The 18,707-nt window shown below is 42.6% G+C and overlaps 1 protein-coding gene across 2 annotated transcripts in view; it reads right to left on the bottom strand.

Moving 5' to 3' along the window:
• Window positions 1-18,707, bottom strand: part of mpped1 (metallophosphoesterase domain containing 1) — a gene marked incomplete at both ends in the record, with an annotated part of 231,372 nt that overhangs the window by 36,318 nt on the left and 176,347 nt on the right. For both annotated transcript variants that reach the window (XM_079263460.1, XM_079263459.1), the window contains one exon: window positions 18,276-18,501. In XM_079263460.1, coding sequence (XP_079119586.1) covers window positions 18,276-18,501 — 226 coding nt within the window. The remainder of the gene's footprint in view (window positions 1-18,275; window positions 18,502-18,707) is intronic.

Below are 18,707 nucleotides of genomic sequence, written 5' to 3'. Positions count from 1 at the left end.
CCGCTCGGCGAGGTCAGGGGGAAGGCTCTTAACAAATTCTTCTTGGGCTTCGGTGTAACCTCCTTTGTTACCTCCTCCCACTGTGCTGGCTTTGGTCTTTTTTGGACACAAGTAGATGTGGTGGCTTGCCACGTGAGCATCCTTGCATTCCTGATTTTTGCAGAGGAATTCACTTTTACAATAACCACCATCTGCATGGACTTCCAAACATCTCTTGCAGGCTCCCAACCTCTTAACTGCATCTCGCCTTTCTGCCAGTGAAAATGTGCGGAATTTTCTGCAGAAATACAGCTTTCTTCTATGTCCTCTGTCTCCGCAGACAACACACCCTGGAACCAGATTACTTGCTTGATTTACAGTTTTGGTGCGGGCCTGTTTTTGTTCATACCTGGGTTTTGATGAGTCCCCACTGAGCTGATCCAACTCCTCATAGATGGCTTCTTGGCTCTGAAGAAACTCAAGGAGACAGTCAAACCGCTCCTCTTGGTCTGTGGCCTCCCTTGTTTTTAATGCGTGGAGGAGCCATTCTTTCTTTAGTCCATCAGGAAGTTTGCTTTCAATTGCCTTGGTCATTAGCGGGTTTTTTATGGCCCCAGTCTGGCCGAGGTCACTCAGGTCTGAGAGGGCTTTTTCAATAGACTGGATGAGCTCAATAATTTTCTTGGGCTGCTGGTCTTTAATAGCAGGGAGCTTCTGAAGATCTTCCACTATTTCAATAGCAATGCTCGTTTTGTTTCCAAACCGATTTTCCAGTACTCTGAAAATATCCTCTGCAGTTTTATGGCTTGACAGACGGAGATCCCTGGCAGTTTTGTCATCAATGCTATCGAGAAGCTGGAACTTTTTTATTTCTCTCGAACCAGTGGGCTCCCCTTGTATTTGAAGGGCCTCCCAGTCTCTTTTCCACCTGTGGAATTCACGCCTAATTCCCGTGAACTTTGGAAGAGACGCTGGCTTTAGTTTAATGGGAGGTGTGGCAAAGTGAACAACACCTGCTTGTGAACCCCTTTCCGCATCTTCCTTAACTTTTGCTCGAATACAATCAGCCTTCCTGGCCGTGAGCTTAGGAAGTATGAGCTCAAGGTTCTTTATGCGGCTCTGGAAATCCTCCTGCTCTGCTTGTGGGGCCCAGCACTTCCATTTAACGAACAGCTTTTTTGCAGCCTTTATAAGAAGTCCTAGGTGCTCCACAATGAAGCTATATGCCTCTTTATCATCAGCAGGCTCAATGGATTCCACCCTACCTGCTTCTATTTCTGCATTCTGTAGCGCTGTAATCAGCTCAGTTTCCCCGTGCTTGGCCCACAGTGTTTTTTGTATAAGGTCTTGGAGCTCGCTCAGTTTGTTCTCACAGTCACTTTCCGTTTTGGCCAAGTCAGCTTTTTGTGGACCAGTTAGCTCCTCGGAATCATTTTCTGCAGCATACTGAGCTCCAACATCGTCATTTGTCTCCATGACTTTGGTTGCTTCCAGGTTCAGCTGCTTAAAACTGTCTTTGAGCTCATCTTCAGACATTTTTGTGTGTAGTCGAACTACATTGTTTGCCAGACGAGAGAATTGACGTTTTGCTGATGTTCGGATGGTTTTCAGCTGCTCTAGAGACACCGAATCTGCCATCTTGGAGTTTGCAGAAGGGACGACTTTTGGTTGTTACTGTCTGGAGATTCTTGGGTCCTCAGCAGCGGTTTTTTACTGTCAAGTGGTTATTTTAGTTGTGCAGTATTTCCCCACTTGAAAAAGGACTCTTTACATGAAGGACGACAGGACTTCACTCTTTGCTTTTACGTTGCTTTACTTTCTTTTTGAGCAGCAGCCGTAGCAGCAGTAGCAACAGTAGCAACAGGTAAAAAACCTCAAAGGAAAACCAGAAGACATAATGAATATACATTTTACAAAATGTTTTACATCAAGGTTTTAATTCTACTGCAATTTTTAACTTCACTGCTTTTATCATACTTTTAAATCATTTTAAATTGTCATAATTGTCCTTACTAATGATGACTTCATTATGTTTTTACTTTACCGCATGTTTAGAGTTCATTCACAATCACACATTTGTAGGTCAGAGTTCACTTTCTCCGTGCGACCGTGAACGCATCACACATAGTGACAGTGCTTTATGCGAGATATGCAGCATAGCTTACCGGCTGTTCTTCAGGGATTGTAAAGAGATGACTGCACGGTAGGTTAGTTTCTGCTTTTTGCGGCAGCTTATGGCTCGCGCTATTTGCGCTGTTTGAGCCGCTTTTTTGCCGATCGCACGGACCACACCACAGTTCGTGTTGGCTGCGTTGACAGTCTCTCAGTGCGCCTGGGCGCGTGCACGCTGTGATTACTCACACCTGCGGGCGCGTGAGTGTCTCCGCTCGGGGCGGGGAAAAGAGGAGGAGACGCAATGGGCAGTTCAACCAAACACCTCCCACTCGATCTTGCCACGGAGAGCCGTTGGGAAGGTCGCAAGTCGGTTCCTGTGAACTGCTTCCATGTCCGTTAGTTCTGCTCCTCGATTGGTAGAAGAACAACCAAACGCCTTACATCTCTGTGCAGTATTGTGGTTTGGGTGTTTCCTCCAAGGCTTGCAGATGGTTGGTTAGGTAGTGCTCTGGTCACTGGAATGCAGGAGCTTGAGACAACTTTTACATGTACATCCCTTACAATGCCTTTTTTGTCAGGATTTGTACTCACGATCCGTCCAAGTTTGAATTGTCCTCTGATGGCGTTTTGATCGCACAGCCAGACGACATCACCCACAGCAACGTTCCTTTGTGAGGTGTGCCATTTGTTCCTGACAAAGAGGTTAGGACCTGCAAGTTGGCTCCAAGATCTCCAGAATTTGTTAACCAGGTTTTGCATTTCTCTTAGTCTTTTGTAGGGATATTGTTCAAAATCAAACGTTTTGATATCACCATCATGTGAAGCACGTCCAAGTAATAAAGCATTTGGTGAAACATACCGGACAACATCCTCACAGCTCTGTACTCTGGCATCTATTGGGCGCTCGTTGGCCAGGTTGGCAGCTATTTGCAGTGTTGTTTGAAACTCACTGTAGGTGAGATTAGTCTCTCTGCCCAGGCTTTGGAGTGCTTTCTTTACGATTCGGACAGCAGCTTCTGCCGCTCCGTTGCGGTGAGGTGAGTCTGCTGGTTGTATTTTCCACTCCCATATTGTGCCGTTCTTTGCAGAGGCCTCTTCCAAACCAAGTTTATCCTGACTTTCCAAGAATTGGTACAGCTCTTTCAGTACAGGTTTTGCCCCGATGAAATTTGTTCCAGGATCGGACCAGATCCTTTTCGGGTGCCCTCGGATTGCGGTGAACCTCATGTATGCCATTAAGAAGCTTTCGGTTGATGCTGCATTAATCAGGTCTGTGTGGATTGCTCTACTGGCCATACAACTGACGACAATGCCCCATGCTTTCATCATCACTCTTTTTTTCACCTCATCTTTAATAAGATACGGTCCAAACAGGTCGACTGCTGCGAATTCGAATGGGGCCGCTGGTTCGGACCTTTCTTGAGGTAGGCTTCCCATTACCTGTTGACACCTTTGGGCTCTGAACTTTCTGCAGAAGATGCAATTCTCCACAACTTTTTGAGCAATTCTTCTGCCTTGGACCACCCAGGCTTTCTTTCTCATTCGCAGCAATGTTGCGGCCACTCCTTCATGACCAGCACTGTGTGCCTCACGTGCAAGCAGTGTTGAGATCCATGCACCATGTGGCAGGAGTGGTACAGCAGTCTTTTCTTGATTAAAGCTCTGTATTCGTCCACCACAGAGCAATAACCCTGAATCTTGTTCTTTATAGACCACTAAGCGGTTCGTTGTGGTAGCAGGGAAGGTTACTCCATCTTGAGCTGCAAGGAAAATGTCTTGCAGCGCATCCTGTCGCTCTCTGACAGTGATGACTCCCTTCTCGGGCACAGCCTCCCACTTTTGTGTATCCAGGGACTTTATTGATCCAATAAATTTCTTTGCAGCTCTCCACATTATTGCGATAGTTTTCACAAGACGTGTTAAGTTGCTGAAACGTTGCTCATTTATCAAGTTTTTGACAGTTGATCCAGCCGGTGGTCTATGAGGTCTTTGTTGAGTTGACAGCTCCATTTCTTGTCTTGCTTTGGCTCTTGTAAGCACTGACACAAATGACTTTTTCTGCATTTGGCAAATGTTTTCTCTGGCAGTTTCCGATACATCTTTTGCTGACATGATTGGCCACTCGTTTTCTTCAAGGCTGAGAAAGTGCGGTCCTTGTTGCCATTCGGAGCCCTCGTCTAGCTGTTCTGGACCAGCTCCACGTGTGATTATGTCCGAAATATTTAGTGAACTGGGAATCCACCACCATTCTTCAGGGTCAGTGGCACTTTGGATTTCTCCAATCCTATTTGCAAAAAAGGTCTGGAAACCGTAACTCTCCCGACGGATAGCACCCAGGATGGTTTGACTGTCTAGGAAATGATACCATCGTTTCACTTTGATTTGAGAATGCTGTTCAAAGTATTTCCTTAGCCGACTGGCAAAGACAGCACCACAGAGCTCGGCTTTAACTGGGTCCCCTTTGTGGTCAAAAGGAGTCAGTTTAGCTTTTGCTTCGACCAACCTCACTGTGATTCCTGATGTGCATGTCCATCGGAGGTACAAAACTGCCCCGTAGCAACACTCACTGCCGTCTGAGAAGGTAACAGCAATAGGTTCAGTTATTGCATCCAACGGGGTCAGAGGTCTGGTGAACATCACTTTGCCGAGCTGGACATACTGCTCGAACAGTTCGATGGCGTTTTCTCTGAGTCCGTCCGATAGAGCCACATCCCATGTATCTTTCACAGCGATGCCTTTTGGTTTGATCTCCTGGAATGCTTTTCTTACCAAAATAGCCCCTTTTTGCTTCGTGGGTGCAGTTAGACCTATTGGGTCATACAGCCCAGCAACTTGACTCAATAACTCTCTCCTTGTTAATGGGTCTGGTGTCTTAGTTCTCACCTCCTCGAGCAACAGGTCTTGTCCAAGCCTCATTTTCTTTTTCCGTTTTGAAAAATTGATTCTTACCATGGCATGCAGTTTGTCCTCTTGGACTTTATATCCAAGCCCGAGGGCTTTGTTGTCTTCGTCTTTCATCTGATTTGGAAGGATGACAATCTTTGGCGTACTCACCTCTGTCTCCTTTCCTCTCTGGCCGGAAAAAATCCACGGTTTCAGAGCAAATCCTCCTTCCTGCAGAATCATTTCCACATTTGTGGTTATTGCTCTTAATCTTTCCAGATTGTTGTGGGACGTTAAGATGTCATCAACATAGCTATGTTCTTGCAAAACCCTGCGTTCATCTTCCAGGTGGCTGAACTGAGGGAGGTTTGCGGTTTCTCGCATTGCGAGCTGAGCTATACATCCAGCCGGCTTGTCCCCAATGTTCACCCTGGTGATGGCGAACTCATCCACTTCCTCCTCTTCGGAATCCCTCCACAGGAACCTGTGCAGGTGTACTTCACGTTCTTCGAGCCAGACGGAGTTATACATTTTTCGGATGTCTCCTAGGGCAGCGAAGGAACCTTGGCGGAAAGCGAGAAGAACTTCACGGATCGGGCTAAGAACATCAGGGCCTTTCATCAGGAGATCGTTCAGACTTTGTCCTTGATACCTCTGACTGCTGTTCCAAACGAGTCTCACTGGAGTTGTGATAGAATGTGGGTTTGGAGCAATCAAGTGGCTGATATACCAGACTGGTCCACTCCAACGAAGAAGAACCTCCTCTGACAGTTTCTTTGCAGCACGCCGGTTTACCATCTCATGGACTTGTGCAGAGTATGCAGCTTTCCATTGAGGATCTTTTGCCAGCTGCTTCTCTGTCCTGAGGAAGGTTGCTTCTACAGCCTTTCTGTTATTTGGTAGGGAAGATGGATCTTCGAGCCAGGGATAGCTTGCATGCCAATGAGGACTTTTGCTATGTTCATCTGCACCAGCGTACGACAATCCATTTTTTACCACCTCCAACTCTCGTTCTTCAGCCAAGGTCATCTCTTTGCCACCAGGCTGACAGTTACCGCATCGGCAGCCCCCACATTTCGGATCACAGGCAGCACCAATGCTGTCCCATTTCCACCATTCAAAGAAGTCGCGAGTGGTGGTTGCACAACTGGAATGCTGGATTGTGGGCAAGGAACAGATGAGTTCTTCGTATTTTACTGCTGCAGTTCTCATGGATCTGGCAAAATGTGTGCGGGATATGTGAGCTGAAACAGTTGCCTTTTCAAACAGTTCAGGATGTGTCCCAGCCACTGTCTTTCCTAATGGTCCATCCCACAAGACGAGATCTCCCACACAGCGAATTTTTTGTGGGGTCAGCCTCCCTTCCTTGTGGCTTATCAGGAGCTGTATGTCTTTTGGTCTTGTAAGCTTATTAACAGGAACATCGGGGAAGAAGTTATGAAGCTGCTTGGCTGTGACGGGTTGATGGATGTCTGCAATATGGTCAAGACCATAGCATACCAACTGATGCGACTGGAACGTGCCTTTCTCAGTCAGGACTCGGATTTTCAGCATGTATCTTTTAGTGTTTACAGTCACTTTCATGCCTCCGACACCGTGAACAACAAGCTTGATGTTTTCGCTTCTGAGGTCCAAATGTTTGGCTGCGTCATGCGTTATGTAATTTGTGTCCGATGCTAAATCAATCAGGGTGCCAACCTTTTGACCAGCATTAGCCGTGACTTCGAGAAGCATCATGATGACCGGCCACTCTTCCAGGCCATACTCTGCTAGAAGGCTTTGATGACCAGATATGTGGGAGGTTCTGGCCACTGTGTTGCAAAATACATTACGACACCGCGCGGCGAGGTCAGGGGGAAGGCTCTTAACAAATTCTTCTTGGGCTTCGGTGTAACCTCCTTTGTTACCTCCTCCCACTGTGCTGGCTTTGGTCTTTTTTGGACACAAGTAGATGTGGTGGCTTGCCACGTGAGCATCCTTGCATTCCTGATTTTTGCAGAGGAATTCACTTTTACAATAACCACCATCTGCATGGACTTCCAAACATCTCTTGCAGGCTCCCAACCTCTTAACTGCATCTCGCCTTTCTGCCAGTGAAAATGTGCGGAATTTTCTGCAGAAATACAGCTTTCTTCTATGTCCTCTGTCTCCGCAGACAACACACCCTGGAACCAGATTACTTGCTTGATTTACAGTTTTGGTGCGGGCCTGTTTTTGTTCATACCTGGGTTTTGATGAGTCCCCACTGAGCTGATCCAACTCCTCATAGATGGCTTCTTGGCTCTGAAGAAACTCAAGGAGACAGTCAAACCGCTCCTCTTGGTCTGTGGCCTCCCTTGTTTTTAATGCGTGGAGGAGCCATTCTTTCTTTAGTCCATCAGGAAGTTTGCTTTCAATTGCCTTGGTCATTAGCGGGTTTTTTATGGCCCCAGTCTGGCCGAGGTCACTCAGGTCTGAGAGGGCTTTTTCAATAGACTGGATGAGCTCAATAATTTTCTTGGGCTGCTGGTCTTTAATAGCAGGGAGCTTCTGAAGATCTTCCACTATTTCAATAGCAATGCTCGTTTTGTTTCCAAACCGATTTTCCAGTACTCTGAAAATATCCTCTGCAGTTTTATGGCTTGACAGACGGAGATCCCTGGCAGTTTTGTCATCAATGCTATCGAGAAGCTGGAACTTTTTTATTTCTCTCGAACCAGTGGGCTCCCCTTGTATTTGAAGGGCCTCCCAGTCTCTTTTCCACCTGTGGAATTCACGCCTAATTCCCGTGAACTTTGGAAGAGACGCTGGCTTTAGTTTAATGGGAGGTGTGGCAAAGTGAACAACACCTGCTTGTGAACCCCTTTCCGCATCTTCCTTAACTTTTGCTCGAATACAATCAGCCTTCCTGGCCGTGAGCTTAGGAAGTATGAGCTCAAGGTTCTTTATGCGGCTCTGGAAATCCTCCTGCTCTGCTTGTGGGGCCCAGCACTTCCATTTAACGAACAGCTTTTTTGCAGCCTTTATAAGAAGTCCTAGGTGCTCCACAATGAAGCTATATGCCTCTTTATCATCAGCAGGCTCAATGGATTCCACCCTACCTGCTTCTATTTCTGCATTCTGTAGCGCTGTAATCAGCTCAGTTTCCCCGTGCTTGGCCCACAGTGTTTTTTGTATAAGGTCTTGGAGCTCGCTCAGTTTGTTCTCACAGTCACTTTCCGTTTTGGCCAAGTCAGCTTTTTGTGGACCAGTTAGCTCCTCGGAATCATTTTCTGCAGCATACTGAGCTCCAACATCGTCATTTGTCTCCATGACTTTGGTTGCTTCCAGGTTCAGCTGCTTAAAACTGTCTTTGAGCTCATCTTCAGACATTTTTGTGTGTAGTCGAACTACATTGTTTGCCAGACGAGAGAATTGACGTTTTGCTGATGTTCGGATGGTTTTCAGCTGCTCTAGAGACACCGAATCTGCCATCTTGGAGTTTGCAGAAGGGACGACTTTTGGTTGTTACTGTCTGGAGATTCTTGGGTCCTCAGCAGCGGTTTTTTACTGTCAAGTGGTTATTTTAGTTGTGCAGTATTTCCCCACTTGAAAAAGGACTCTTTACATGAAGGACGACAGGACTTCACTCTTTGCTTTTACGTTACTTTACTTTCTTTTTGAGCAGCAGCCGTAGCAGCAGTAGCAACAGTAGCAACAGTAGCAACAGTAGCAACAGGTAAAAAACCTCAAAGGAAAACCAGAAGACATAATGAATATACATTTTACAAAATGTTTTACATCAAGGTTTTAATTCTACTGCAATTTTTAACTTCACTGCTTTTATCATACTTTTAAATCATTTTAAATTGTCATAATTGTCCTTACTAATGATGACTTCATTATGTTTTTACTTTACCGCATGTTTAGAGTTCATTCACAATCACACATTTGTAGGTCAGAGTTCACTTTCTCCGTGCGACCGTGAACGCATCACACATAGTGACAGTGCTTTATGCGAGATATGCAGCATAGCTTACCGGCTGTTCTTCAGGGATTGTAAAGAGATGACTGCACGGTAGGTTAGTTTCTGCTTTTTGCGGCAGCTTATGGCTCGCGCTATTTGCGCTGTTTGAGCCGCTTTTTTGCCGATCGCACGGACCACACCACAGTTCGTGTTGGCTGCGTTGACAGTCTCTCAGTGCGCCTGGGCGCGTGCACGCTGTGATTACTCACACCTGCGGGCGCGTGAGTGTCTCCGCTCGGGGCGGGGAAAAGAGGAGGAGACGCAATGGGCAGTTCAACCAAACACAGATATATGATTTTTTTTTCTGAAGAAAAAAATCTACAAAAAATAGACCTAATTTAAAATGGCAAAAATAAGAAAATAAAAAAAAAAAAGATGTCAGCACTTTATTGCAGCCACCTTTAGCAGAAAACTCAGCTGCAAGTGAGGGTACACCTCTGTGAGCTCTGTACATCTAACCACTGGGATTTTTGCCATTTTAAAAATAAAACTGCCATCTCCTTCAGGTGGGATAGTTTTTACTGGTGTACAGCCATCTTTAGGCCATGCCACAGATCAGGTGCACAGATCTCAGTGGGATTGAAGGCTTGGCACGGCAACATTACCTTTTAAACAACACAAGTGTTTTTCTTAGCAGTTTGTTTATGGTCATTGGTCTGTCTCATATCTTTGGTATATTAAAATGGGCTTTGATCTAGATTTTTACTGGATATTGAACCATTGATCTGCACTTTCCCGGTCCCTGTTGATGATAGTATCACACAGTGGTGTAGTGGTCCATCAAGAAGTGGGTATACTCTCAATTCTTTATCCGTGTGTTAAAAACAGAAAAAAAAGTAGCCCAGAAAAAGGCTGTTTCAGAAAAAAGTGACATGTAAGACTCGATTTACTCTACTTAAAAAGAATACATCAGTATATTTGCTCATTGTCATATAATTTCTGCTCTTTGGTTGTGTTCAGGCTGCAGTTAATGCAGCCACTGACTAACTGGACCAGTTTAGCAAAGCTAACCTTAGCTTAGCTGCTGGGTGATGTAGCTACATGTGTAAGGACATTTGTAACTCTCAAAAAAGCATCACATGGGATTTAGAAGTGGGCAAACTCAATGCTGACTGAAAAAGAAGTAGATATACTCCGTATACCTGCGTATACTACCATGGACTACACCACTGGTATCACAGTAACATCACGGTTCCTCCATCATTTGTCACTATGAAGGTATTGTATTTGGGGTGATGATGAGTCTTAGCATCTTTGTTGATAGTCAAATCGATTGTGTTCCATACTGTATGTTTGGAGAGTCTCCAATAACCTGTTTTTGTGTCATTTAGGGTTTTTTTTCCCTGAACACAGCGGGTTTTCCTGACCTTTCTTCCATAAAGCCCAGATTTTGGGAACGTACAGCTTGAAGCAGTGCTTTTGACAGATACAGCAGTCTCCAATGTGGGGCTTTCCTGCTCCTTTTAGGATTACTTTGGGTTTCTTTGTTGTCTATCTGTATATCTGAATAAGTTTTCTTTTTATTATTATTTTACTGTACTCATTTGGACATTTTCTTTTCCACATTTAATCTTCCAAAGAATCAATTTAAAATTACGGGCTGTAAAAAAAAAGGAAAAAATAGAAGCTAAGGGGCTTAAGCACTTATGTTTGCTATTTTGAGTGATATATGTCGTCAACACATGGTTGTATTTCATCTTGGACAAGAGTCACATGTATCCTTTAGAGCTCCAGTCTGTAATAAACACAGTTTGTTGTCAATCGACTAAACACGGCAAAGACTCCATCCTTTTTTCCTCTCCATCATTCAAAAGTCTTTGTCTGAAGTTTTTCCTCAATAGAAAGAGTACAAAGCAAACTCCAAAAGCTCAAGCGAGACCAACAGTTACTTTACACCAATGCCATCACCAGCATCATTAAACTCATTATCGTTCAAGAAAAAGCTTGTTGTGCCGCCATTGCCTCTTCTCTCTACCCCTCCCCCGTCCTCCTTTACTTTACAGTAGCCATGAAAACATCCAAGTTAATTAAAACAGGCGAGAGTCCCTTCCATTTCCTGCTCATCAGCGAGGACAAGCCATCAAACACCAAGCACGTAGTCCATTTCTGTCAAATGAGAGCAAAGGAATAGAAGATGGAGGAGGAAAGGCAAGAGGGAGGAGGAGGAAGGAGGAAGAAAAACGATCTCTCTTCTTCTCTTTAGTTTTTGATGAGCTTTCTTAATTGGGCCACTATAGAAGGAGAAATGAATCCTCAATAATTAAAAAATCTAATTAAGGAGTCTTTTGCATCTCCATCCTTAATTATTCCACGCGGAGCAGCAGGGAGTGATACATTTTTGCTGTTTTTCATTTAAAGAAGAAAACGAGGTCTCTGGCTTTCTCTCCCCTGTCACTCGGCACAAATCCCCCTTCAACAAATGGACTACTTTGTCTGTATCCCAGTGTGTGTCCATGAAGCCGTCCATCTTCTCTGCTAATACAAGACTCCTCAGAGACCATCATATTAGACATTTAAAGAGACTTAACATGTTAAAGCCAACATATACGAGCATCTTTCTCCCCCCCCCCCCCCCCCCCCCCCTTTATTCATCTTTAACGTTTTCTCAATCCTGACTGAAATCTTTTGCAAAAGGGTAAATACTTGAAGAAAAACATCAAGAGCAGCTTTTCTCTGTTTGACCAATCTCTTTTTTCACCCTAAAAGACACACATTTAGAGTCGAGTCCCTAACCCCGTTAGTTTCAAAACTATTATGGCTGCCCCCCTCCCCCCCCAAAATTCAATTATTCAAAGCATCTGTCAGCAAGCCCCAAGCCAAACAGGCACCCATCAAGGCTTTACACATCAGCTGTTGCCTGGGAGGAGGAGGACAGGTTTGGGCTTTTCATTATTGCTTCACGTTAAAAGAACAAAAGACAAAAAGTGTTTTTATCGAAGCCTGATTTATTTTATTGTTCAGCTAAGAGTGATAAATATCCACTGTTTAAAAAAAAAAAAAAAAAACAATGCTGAAAGTCATGACAAAACTTTTATTTAACCTCAAGATTTAATTAAAGAAAAACTAAAAAAAAAAAAACTGCACAAGGCAGAGCATGAAAAAGAAAAGTTTACCCTTTAAATCAACATAGCTTTTAGTCATTATTTCTTTATGTAACATTAACATTCTTGTGTGCTTCTTAAGGAATTTTTGACTCGCTTCTTGACGGTGCTGCTTTAGTTTGCCGAGGTTTGAGGCGCTCATTTATTAACATCTCTCTTCAGGACCACAGTTTTAATTTGACTGGTTCATTGCTACATCTTGATTCTCTTCCATTTCAGTCATTTTTATTGCAGATTTGCTTCTGTTTTCAATCACTGTCCTGTTGGAAAACCAGCCAAGCTTTATCAGCAACACAAATGACCTCACATTTGACTCGAGTATTTTTGTATTTAGAGGAGAACATGACTGAGTTTTAAGATCCTGTTGCTGCAAAAAAGGCCCAAATCATAAGCCCTACCCCACCATGCTTGACAGCTGGTGTGAGGTGCTTGTGTTGATATGCTGTGTTCAGCTATCACCAACATAGTGTTCGTCTCCACTTTGGTTTTGTCCCCCTGAAAGGTCATTGTCAAAAGAATATTGTGGTTTGATTGGCTACAACTTCCAGGGGCTTTAAAAGACAGTCCAGATCAATTAGTCCAATCTATAATAAAGGTTGATAAAATAAAAAATAAAATAAAATAAAAAAAACCTGCCCATCTAGGGAGACCAACTGATTACATTGAATCTTTTTGATTGCCGTCATGACATTTTTTTAAGAGAAGAGAAGAGAAGAGAAGAGCATTTTCCCACTTACCTCTCTACATGCAGCCCAGAAGGGAAATATAACTCAGTTAAGCGTTGTCAACCAAATGCCATGAGCCACTGTGAAGAGGAGAGGAAGGATCCAAAGGAAAAGACATGGACAGATGTAGGAACTATGATTTTCTGACAGAAACAAAACAGCGCTGCAACTGACAGGAAACAAAGCCACAATTGACTCTGGATGGATGAATAGACTAAAAGTAAAGCTTGGAGTAGAAAGACAAACAAGGACAGGAAGGTAAAGGATCTGGCAATGAGCGAAGTAAGCCACGGTATATTTCGAGTCCTTCTCAGGAAGCTAATGACTAGATAAGGAGCAGGTGTGCTGATTAGTGACTGAGAACCAGATGAAACAAAGGAGCAGGAAGTAAATACAGACAACATAAAGGGGGGATTTTGTTCCAACTTTCAAAGTGTTTGGATGTGAATTTGACACCCACGTACATCATGTTTTTTTCTTGTTTCTTTGTTCCCCAACTTCAGGGTTACCTTCGGCCAAGGACACAACGCTACAACACTATGTCAACCTCCTGGTTAGATGTAGGCAGTGATATCACCTAGTTAGGACTAGAAAACAGAGGATTATTAGTTTATTGTCATTTACACCAATTTTAATGCTTCACATATACTGTGGTTTCTCTCATGACCACTTGGGAATGTACACTTCAAGTTGTTGTCTTCATGAATGAAATGTCCCACAGCGCTATCAGAGTAAGGCAGTTTCAGGTAGAGTTTTCTACATATTTTTAGGGTTTGTGGCCTTTTATTGACAGTTATTATACTAGAAAGGGGGGAATGACATGGGCTCAGGAACCTGGGTCGACTGAGTTGAGAAGCTCACATACAGTTTGAAATTGACGTAATCAGCATAGATGGATCCAGCAGCCTATGAAGTTTGGCACAACAGCTGATTAATTTGAGTGAGGTGTGTTAAAGCGGGGATGCATGAAAAACCTGTCAGATCGTGGCCCTCGGGGCCTGGAGCTGGACACCCCTCCTACTGCTTCATAAGCAAGTGCGGGCTCCACGTCCTGTCAGAGTTAACTTGGCCGTATACACTTAGGAGGTGAAAGAAGATGGAAAAAAAAAGCTAATCATGAGCCTTTACATTCCAATACAAAGATCGTTGCTTCCAGACTCAACTTGTGCTTTCAACATTCATTTTACATTTTATTCCTCTCCCACCTGTTATTTTTCTGGTGAACCCAAAAAAGGTCAAGTTTACAAGGAAGACGAATTATGAGGTCAGCATGTTGCTGAATAGATTCACATTTTACAACAATGCAATAGACATGAACAAGATTTCAAGGGAGTTTGGGACAAAAATGTCCATGGTAAAAAAAAACCAAAAACCTGATGTCCATATTGAGAAATGTCCCTTTTGTTTGATTTATGATAATTATGAACAGTATCGCACAAAGACGTTCATGCCCTGCATCCGTTGCTCTGTTGACTCATTTTTAATCCATTATAAGAAAATTAATATATACATTAGCAACGGATCATAAAAAAGTGCATTTTTTAGGCAGTGAACTAATTAGATGTCAGATTTGTCTTTTTTAAACCGTCTCTTGTTTAGGAAAATACACCCCAAACCTTTCTGTTTAAAATCAACACACATAGAAAAATAATTATGTTCATGGAGGCTTTTGTCAGAAAGGATGTTGTTACTCCTCTTTCTGTCAGACATGAGTTTGTTCTTAATTGGCTGCTGATGAAAAAAGACTGCATGGAGCGAGAAGCTCATACTCATGTCTGCATTTGTGCTGATAGAGGATCAAATCCATGAGTGTGCGGAGCTGTGCGTCCTGGCCATAAAGCTCATTATTAATAATGACTCAGATGTCATTTGCTAAGGTTGCCAGATTGGTCTCTGCTGCTGAGAATCTAAGTTGCTAAATTATGAGTAGAGACTCTTTCTGAGATGCTGAACAAAGATCTGTTCTGCATTACCAGCTGGTGGACGTATTAAGTCAATTCTGTGTGATAGCTAAGTTTTCAAAGTAGATTTTTCTTCTTTGTGAGGCAACGTTGGAAGGATTAAGCTTCAATTTAGATTCATTTATAAAAGATGGATAAGTCCTTGGAATTCAATTCTTACTTTCATTTAGTGTTTTAAAATTTAAGGCTAAAAAAATCCAACAAAATAAAACAAAATTGATCTCAACTGCTGGTGTTTACTGTTAAACGCAAAGCTTTAATGCTACAACTGAATAAATCTGCAGAATTAGCTTGGTTTATACCTAACTGGGTAAAAATCCATGTAAGAGTTTCATAACACAGTATCAAATGTGATTTCTGCAGCCAAACAAACTACCGCTGTCACAGGTTACATCAAATACATCTCACAACTTGATTTTGATCACTATGTTAGATTTTAGTCAGCCAGGAAATATTAAGTGTTGAATTTGCACAAGCGGTAATGACGGCATGTTTAAGTCTTACAGGTCATGCAGTGACAGAGGAGCCGGCTTAATACAAAATGATGACATGGTTACAGTCAGCGTAGAAACATCCCCATCACTCACGTCTGGGAGTGCAATTAAAGCATGCTGTGGCTAGGGTTGCCACTTTTCAGAAATTAAAATATGGGACGCCCAATACAGCCTCTATCCAGTTAGGTGGGGAGCCCACAGCAGTGGTATGTTTTGTGCTAGTATCTCAAGTAAAAGGGTGCTCAATTAGCAATTAATCAAACTTCAAAATTGAAATGCTTCATTAGCAATGAATACATTCTATGTTGTGCAACATTGTTGGATATAATGTTTTGCTAATTCAAAAAGAGTCCATAAAGCTGTTTTTACAAGGATCAATACTAAAATATGAGGAAAATATATAATAAAGTGTCATATGCATCAAACTTATCTATTGTGTAATAAAACGAGTTAATACTGTGTGATGAATCACATGGCAACAGCACTTAGAGGAGATTTCTGTGTGTAGAGTATGCAACATTGAACTTTTAAAGAAAATAACACCTGTGTCACTTCATCTGTGGTAACAGGGGGGAGAAGTGGGATGACACACGCTTCACATAATATATACCATGGTCAGTGAGAATTTTTGTGTATGCACACACACGTAGTTCGGCAAGTTAAATCACTGTTATATCACTCTGTTATGGGTGTCACTATAGCAACGCCTTAATCAACTATTTCAGATTAGCTATCTTTTGACAGGTGAATGAGAGAACGGTATTTTTAGCATAAAAAGTACATTAAGTTTTATTGTAAAATTTTGACAAAGAGCATTTTTAAATAAACAGAGAAACAGAATAAAATCTGGGGTTTCAACGTAATATTGCCGATAAACATCTTTTTGAAGTTCTACCAGATATTTAAAGGGGTGCTATTATGGTATTTGGAGTTTTCTGAGCTTTCTACAGTGTTACAGTGTTGAATCCTCATCAGACATGTGAACGGCACTGTTTTTTATCACCTAAACGCATGTTTGAGTTTGAGTTCCAGCACTCTCCGTTCGGTTTCCATGGCGACGAAAAACGCGTCGTTTTAGAGAGTTTCTTCTACTTGGAAATCCTTGTGACGAAGTTATTTCCAACGATGGCTGGTGAGTTTACCAAAGAGAGACATCCTGCTGCATTCGTTGCTGTGGGTTGCTGTTTTCCACTTTGTTTTCAGGGTCTGATTCAGGTTCCAACATGTAGGGCTGTATGCTATGTGTTGACATTGTAGTTTGTTTATTTTATTGAGTTTATATTTGCCTAATTCCTCTGTTCATGACATGTTACAATGACGGCAAAAGCAGTTGCGGTGCGCGCTTCCGATGTAGTGCAGTGGCGGGAGGCGGGGCTTAATGCGGAAGAGTCTCAATCCACTTGTTTTGCCCACAGGCTGATCTGACAGCCTACGGAGAGGGTCGGTCTGAAATAAATAAAGCGATTTGTGGTAATAACTCGATCAATCCCAGTCCTTCTGGGCTCAGAAATAAAAATAAAAATAAATTAGCCTGAAATGCACATAATAGTTCCACTCTAAGCTTCAAAATGTTTTTCAGGGTTTGCTTCATGAAGTTTCCTGACCTATAAGGACTCATTCAAGCACATCATTCAATACGCATATGGACAAAAGCTTAAGCCCAACTTCTGCATTCACTTCATGTGGATCTTATTATGTTTTCAAAGAGTTTTCAGATTTGTACCCAAACGCAGAAAAAGAGCAGTACCACTGTTAAACACGAGGAAAGCATTTTACAGCTTATCTTACATGCAACAAGCAAACTGAGAAAGAAAGGCCACAAAGGATTTAATGGCCACATAGTGCACTGCCATTTATTGTGCTGTCTATTTTTATGTTTCTTTCTGAGAGCGTGTATTATTCACCATCATCATACATGCCATTGTATATTGCTACTAAAACGAACGTTAAATCCTTCAAGTAAAGTCGGAACTCTGCACTGCCCTCTAGTGGTTGTATTTCCTAACAGCCATGCCAACAATAAGGAGGCATCGGGAGGATTTAGGCCAGGCATGTCAAACTCCAGTTCTTGAAGGCCTGCCTTCTGCTGGATTTTTTTTTTTGTCTTCCTGCCCCAACACACCGGATTTCAATCAAACAGATCCAACAGCTTCTTATTAACCTCTTCACAATGACCCATTAATTCAGTTAAGTGTGTTAGAGCACAGAGAAAACAAAAGGATAAAGGCCATGGATGAGCGGAGTTTGACACCTGTGGTTTAGACAGAGACATCTGGAAAATTTTGATGTAACTCCTGTAATTTCCAGGCAATAAACCACTACTTTTTTCACACAATTTAAATCCCTGTAGCTGAAATAACAATGTCATTTTGCTCTTCATGCACACAGACTCATCAAGAAAACACAGAAAAATGCAAATGATACAGTCTTTAATTTAAAGACAATCTATGTGATTGTCATAAAAGGAGATAGAGCTGCTGTGTGTTCCATAAAGGTGCAGCTACATTCAGGTGCGCTCTATAGCCTGGACATGTTTATGTATGTACATAAGGGGAGCAGAAATAAGCCATAACAGGTATAAATAAAAATAATGAAACACAAATGTTAATGTCATTGGTGCGCAATTTCTATAGTAAGTTGTAAAAATACCCTTTCAGATTTTGTATAACTCAAACATCTATGCAAGGTATAGGCACCGTTATTTCAAAGAATCCACCCAGCACAGTGGAGGAGAGTGGGGAGTAAACTTTCCTAAATCTTTCCTTAAACCATAAGAGAATGAACACTAAGATACTAAACTTTGACATTAACAAAATGCTTTTGATATGTCTTGCGCTGACAACAGTATCATTTTAGTCGCATGATATAAGTGAAGTGATGTACTTTTCTTTTAATGCCAGTAAAGTGCAATATTGAAGAATGAAATTATAAAATCATTGGAAAAGCTTGACCACGTAACCATTGCAACACGCAAACTTTATCGGGACTTGCAGTGCGTGAAGTACAAAGTGCAGTTGTCATGGTTGACTCACCAGGGAGAGCCGTAGATCCTGAAGCCTCGTACGGTGACCTCAGAGTCCTGCAGGTAGATGCAGTTGGTGAGCAGTGACTGGACATTCTCGTAATTCTCTGGCTTCAGCTTGGAGGCTGAAGGAAAATAGTAGAAGTCCTGCTTGATGAGATCTGCCATGAACTCCTGGTCAAAGGTCAACTCGTGGTTTCCAGCGATGACTATTTTGATGTCGTAGGGTAGGGTACCTAGCGGGGATAGGGACGGGAAGGAACAAGGAAAGAAAAGAATGAACAAATGTGCTAAGGAGAAAGAGATTTGTAAGATTTAGAGTAAAAAAAGAGATTTTAAGTGTGTAAAGAAAGAAGAAAGAAAAGAGGGAAACAATGGGCGGATGCTTAGGCAAACTTCAGTTGTTGGGAAAAAAAACGAGCGACATGAAGCCCATCTCAGA

This window comes from Telmatherina bonti, assembly GCF_933228915.1.
Source record: "Telmatherina bonti genome assembly, chromosome: 23".
NCBI lineage: Eukaryota > Metazoa > Chordata > Actinopteri > Atheriniformes > Telmatherinidae > Telmatherina > Telmatherina bonti.
This window is presented reverse-complemented; position numbering and strand designations above follow the sequence as displayed.